Source organism: Lindgomyces ingoldianus, assembly GCF_010093535.1.
Source record: "Lindgomyces ingoldianus strain ATCC 200398 unplaced genomic scaffold BDR25scaffold_7, whole genome shotgun sequence".
NCBI lineage: Eukaryota > Fungi > Ascomycota > Dothideomycetes > Pleosporales > Lindgomycetaceae > Lindgomyces > Lindgomyces ingoldianus.
This window is the reverse complement of record NW_022985168.1, coordinates 1546982-1552169: the sequence shown is the minus strand read 5'-3', so window position 1 is coordinate 1552169 and position 5188 is coordinate 1546982. Positions and strand designations below refer to the sequence as shown.

The 5188-nt window shown below is 49.4% G+C and overlaps 2 protein-coding genes across 2 annotated transcripts; one reads left to right on the top strand and one right to left on the bottom strand.

Moving 5' to 3' along the window:
• Positions 1-1205: 1205 nt before the first annotated feature.
• On the top strand, positions 1206-2600 carry BDR25DRAFT_216109 (uncharacterized protein; the record flags this gene model as incomplete). The annotated part of the gene is made up of 2 exons (XM_033684867.1): positions 1206-1875; positions 1927-2600. The coding sequence occupies 2 exons, from the start codon at positions 1206-1208 to the stop codon at positions 2598-2600; spliced, it is 1344 nt and encodes a 447-aa protein (XP_033551225.1).
• A 2334-nt stretch (positions 2601-4934) lies between these two features.
• On the bottom strand, positions 4935-5183 carry BDR25DRAFT_204302 (ankyrin repeat protein; the record flags this gene model as incomplete). The annotated part of the gene is made up of 1 exon (XM_033684433.1): positions 4935-5183. A coding segment is annotated over one exon (249 nt), but the record flags the coding sequence as incomplete, so codon positions are not given.
• Positions 5184-5188: the final 5 nt, after the last annotated feature.

Genomic DNA, 5188 nt, shown 5'->3' with positions numbered 1-5188 from the left:
GACAGCCTCAACGTTTGCAAATATCGCCTACTCTCGCAAGACTCTAATACTAACACAGGTTTCTGTGCCTTTGCCCTTCCTGGTGGTGAATCAGCAGATTCAGACATTGTTGACTTGAGTTTCATCCACGTTATATCAAAGAACCTATGTTTCTTCTGTTCGTCTTAAGCCCGCCAACGTCGTTGGGACCACCAATTCTCTAGCTCTATGATGACAACGATGGAAATTAAAGCAACAAGACCCGTGACTACAACCCTAACAACATTTCCGTTCTATTTTAAAGCTTTGTATGGATTCCTTTGTGAGCCAAGCGGCTGGCCGACCAAACAAAGAGAAATAGTGGTAAACCACTTACCATGCGTATACAACCCCGTACTCGTGGAAAACAGCGGACTTAAAACTACTGGCTCTCCACTCGCCATTTTCGTAACAATATACGACACGACATCCATCCCATTAAACAGCGCTACAGAAACTCTCCCGACAGGAAGCTCAATACTACCAATAATGAACAGCACCTCGTTCTTTGGAAGAAACTTAATTTCATTTTCTTGCTCGTCTACGGCAAGAGCTGCAAGCCTAGGATGCTGGAGTTGCTGGTGAGGGAGCCATTAACATTGTGCCAAGTAGTGCCGTCCCATTTTTTGAGGAAGGCATTTTTCGAGGAAGGCATTTTTTGAGGAAGGCAGATGCGTTGGCGCCTTGTCCAGGGATCCAGAAGCGTCCTGTTCGGTGGGGATCATGGCGGTGACGACGCCCTTTAGAGAGTGTATTTCATTGAAAGATGTCCACTGTTTGGCGGGAGCGTAGTATGGCACTCCGCCTCGTGTTCGTCACAACATGACATTACCAGATAGTCTAGTCCAATCCGCCTCCACAGAAGCAGACTAGCAGAGGTGAAAGGCCAAAGGGAACGCGAGGATAGACATGAAAATAAGCACAAACGCGAAGGTAGCCACAGGTAAAATCCAAAGTAACACGAAAGTCTCGGGATGAGCGATCAACTATGGATGATTCAGCCACATCACGTGATAACGGAAAATCCCCGACGCGCCAAGCCATTGCCTCTCCAAAAAGTCCAACGCCACCCCGCCCTCTGATCTACCTCGCTCTTTGCGATTCTCTGTTTCTCCTCACAAACTTTCGCCAACAATCTCCCCATGGCCGACGAAGAGTCCCCTCCGGGCCGCACCCACAACGTCGCCATGACAGACGCTCCTGAGGCCTACGCGTCCACTTCTGCCCGCGACGCTCCCCCCGAAACCGCCTCCACCTCCAAAGCAGACACGCCGTACATCAACCGCGATGGGAAAACCGTAAGGAGGGTGCGTATCTCTAAGCGTCGCCCTGCGCGCGTCCAAGTCGACCCGGCCACCTTCAAACCCGACGAACGTCCTGTGCAAACTGGTACCATCTTCAACATCTGGTACAACAAATGGAGTGGAGGAGATCGCGAAGACCCATACTTATTCAAGCGTCAGTCGCCCTATCGATGTGTCATATCCCGCGACTCTGGGTATACACGGGCAGATTCTAATGCGGGGAGAACCTTCTGTCTCTACTTTGCGCGTGGTTCTTGTGTCAAGGGTGCCGATTGCGAGTACTTGCACCGCCTACCGTCCATTACAGATATTCCCCCCAGTAACGCTGATTGCTTTGGTCGTGAGAAGGAGGCGACTTACCGTGATGATATGGGCGGCGTGGGAAGCTTTGAGCGTATCAACCGGACCTTATACGTTGGCAGGATTGCACTTAAGGGTAGTCCGGGTGAGCTTGAAGAGGCTGTTGCGAGGAACTTTGCGGAGTGGGGAGAGATTGAAAGGACCCGAGTGCTAGGAGGAGGTCTGACTGCGTTTGTCACCTACATGAACGAGGGTAAGTCTTCTCCCAGTCTTTGATTTTGAGACTTAAGCTACCTGTGCATAGCAAATGCCCAATTCGCTCGCGAAGCAATGGCCTGCCAGTCGATTGGCGGTGGAGACGAGAAGAATCCGGAGATTCTCAACGTTCGCTGGGCCACCCCCGACCCGAATCCAGCTGCCCAAGCACGCGAAGCACGTCGCATCGAGGAGCTTGCCGCCGAGGCAATTCGTCGAGCTCTACCAGCAGCCTACGTCGCCGAGGTCGAGGGCAGAGATCCCGAGCAGACGAAGCGGAGGAAGATAGAGGGCACACTTGGACTCGAGGGATACGAGGCGCCAGACAATGTATGGTATGCTAAGGAGAAGGGCCAATTGGAGGCGGGTAAAGAGGAGTCAAAGAAGGAGGAGGTCACTCAGGGGAGGTCGCGATACATTCCACCTGGCCATGAGTACAGAGATGGCGAATGGTACAAGAATGGTGAGAGGCTCCTCAAGCCTTGGGAGCACCACTATATCAAGAACTTCTGGCGCAAGTCAATTGAGAAACTGGAGGAGGAGAAGCCATCGATGTGGGAGGAGCTAGCTGAGGAGCGTAAAGGGCACATTACGGACCTGCTGAAGAAAGAGAAGGAAGAAGAGGCCAGGCACCCTGACTGGTTCCCGCCACAGCACGCCCCCTGGCGCCCACCAATGAAGAAGGTCCGTTTGGTGGAGTATTCGGATAGCGACGGTGACTAGGTTTGCTGTCTGTAGCCCAAATACTACCCAACTTTCCCTGTATAATAGTTGAGCATCAGCAGCATTATAGCTGATAGCATAATGCCCCAAAAAGATCTTCCCAGACAATTTCGAAATAACTGCGTCCAAAATGCTCACATTAACTTCTTAATGGTAGTAGAGCAGCGCACGCGTGCCTGTACTTCATAATCGTAGAATGTTACACACGCCGCAATCCTATTAATAGCATAGACTCCTAGCAAATAAATTCCCACCATTTTTGCCTTAATATGTACAAAGCATGTTCAATCCAACTGTACTACACTTAATTCGTCCATTAGCTAGCGTCTAGTTGACAATAAGTGCAGCTGGTTAGCCTAACGGCCATCCAGGGCGTGCAAGGACGGGGCTCTGTACCACTCCTCCAATACAACCAAAAGGTGCGAATGATCAACCAATAGTTGAATCTACGTACAGAACAGTATATATGCTTCACAGTGCACAGCCTATGCGTAAGCACGTGATTAGTAATAGAGGTTTCGGAAAGGCTTTACTAGAAGGTCCTATATGTAAGGACAGATCTCTGTACCACTGCGCCAATACAACCAAAAAGGTGCGAATAATCAACCAACGGCTGATATTGCGTACAGAATAGTATATATACCTGTCGCGCGTAAGCCATCTCGGCCTTACACTATGTGTACTTAACAACTCTCTTTCTTTATATAAAGTGAGAGAGTAGTAGTTGATTATAAAAAGATTCTTACCTACTTACCTTTATTACAAGCTGTACGCTTAGCTTGCAGCTGCCCACTACCTACCGCGTGCGTAGCCACGCAGAGAAGGGACCTACTACCAGATGCGTAGCCATTTAGAGGAGTGAGCCAACCGACATATAGGTATGTTTTAAAAGTGCTACTAAAAAGTTAGATATTCTAGTGTATAAAGTATAGCAAAGCTAATTATATTTTTGTTTATTATAACTACAATCCTCTACAAAGTGCAGAGGGGCGGTTCTATACATCTAGTAGTGCTCTCTATTCTCTTTAGAACACGTTGTTCTCTTCGGAACACACTGCGTGTTCTTCTGATCATAGCGTGTTCGTCTGATACTTGCGAGCACATCACCTGATCCGACAATGTCACGTGAGCGCCGTCCGTCCGTCCTTCTCCTGTAACAGGCCGTCAGCTTGTCTAGATGTCCATTCCGAAGTACCCATATTCTCGTCCCCACCTGGCCTTCTGCCTCCTTCTACCGCCTTCAATTCTAAAATATCAAGGATAGGTTGGACTATACTAATGAGCATGGCTGGGTGCTCCGACCAAGGCACCTTCTCACTACCTTCCAGATCTCAGTGGTGCCTCGTTTCCGCCATTCCATACATGCCCTGCCTTGGCAACACCGACCCGCGGTTGTTGACGCTGGTGGGTGTCTGTAGGTGCTCCGGACAAAGCAGACTATAATAGAATCGGTTCTTGAACGGAAGCATGGCTATCCCGGTTACCCGGCCGAATCCAGGCGCTTGCGCACACAATGCTGATTAGCTTTAGAAAGAACCGCTTTTACCTCCTACATTGCGTCAACCTCACTTTTCGGCTAACTTAACACTACTTTTTTGAAACTTGAAGAGTTAGGCGTCCTATCCAATCTTCCAAGGTTTCTTCTCGGCTGTTGACTACTGTATGTTTGGTGTGATGCCAAAATTGCGAGGGAATTTCAACGAAGGTATGCTTCTGGTAGTTCTTCAGCCGGTCTTTGTGCTTATCCCGCTTAATGCATTGACCGCATAGGCTGAGGCATGCGCAACTCTTGCATACGTATCTAATCCCAGTGATACGAAAGTCGCAATTCTCACAATTAGCCACATGTTGGGCTTCTTTTCCTCGGATTATGGCCTGTTCAAAAGCAGTAACTGCGTCTGCTTCTTCGCCTAAGTGTAGCAAGCAGTACCCCAGATTGCTAAACGATTCGGTCGACAAGCTAAGTGACCCCAGAAGACAATGAATAGTATTTTGGAGATGGCTCCGCGCCGTTGAACTATCCTGCGCTCTTTTATGGGGAAGGTAATCCGCTATCATCCGCGGCGGCGACTGATAACCAGAAGCCCAGTCCAAGGAACTCCTTCCAAAGCCATCAACCAGTGACAGATCCGGGGATCTCTGAACCAATGACCCTAAAATGTCCACTTGGCCAAAGTATACTGCTATGTGTAAGGCGGTACTGCCAAGAATGCTTTGCGCATTGATGTCAATTCCCAGGTCAAGTAGTCGATTCACCACTGCAACATGTCCTTTCCGTGCCGCGACATGTAGCGAGGTCCAGCTGTCGTTTGATTTCTCTTTTGGATCAACCCCAAGGTCCACCAGTCGATCCACCATCGCAACATGGCCATTCTCTGCTGCCACGTGAAGAGGAGTCCAGCCGTTATTCGATCTCTCTTTTGGATCAACCCCGAGTTCCACCAGTCGATCCACCATCGCCAAATGTCCCTTAAGTGCTGCCTGGTGAAGAGCAGTCCAGCCGTCATTCGATCTCTTCTTTGGATCAACCCCGAGTTCCATCAATCGATCCATCATCGCAACGTGGCCATTTTGCGCTGCTATATGAA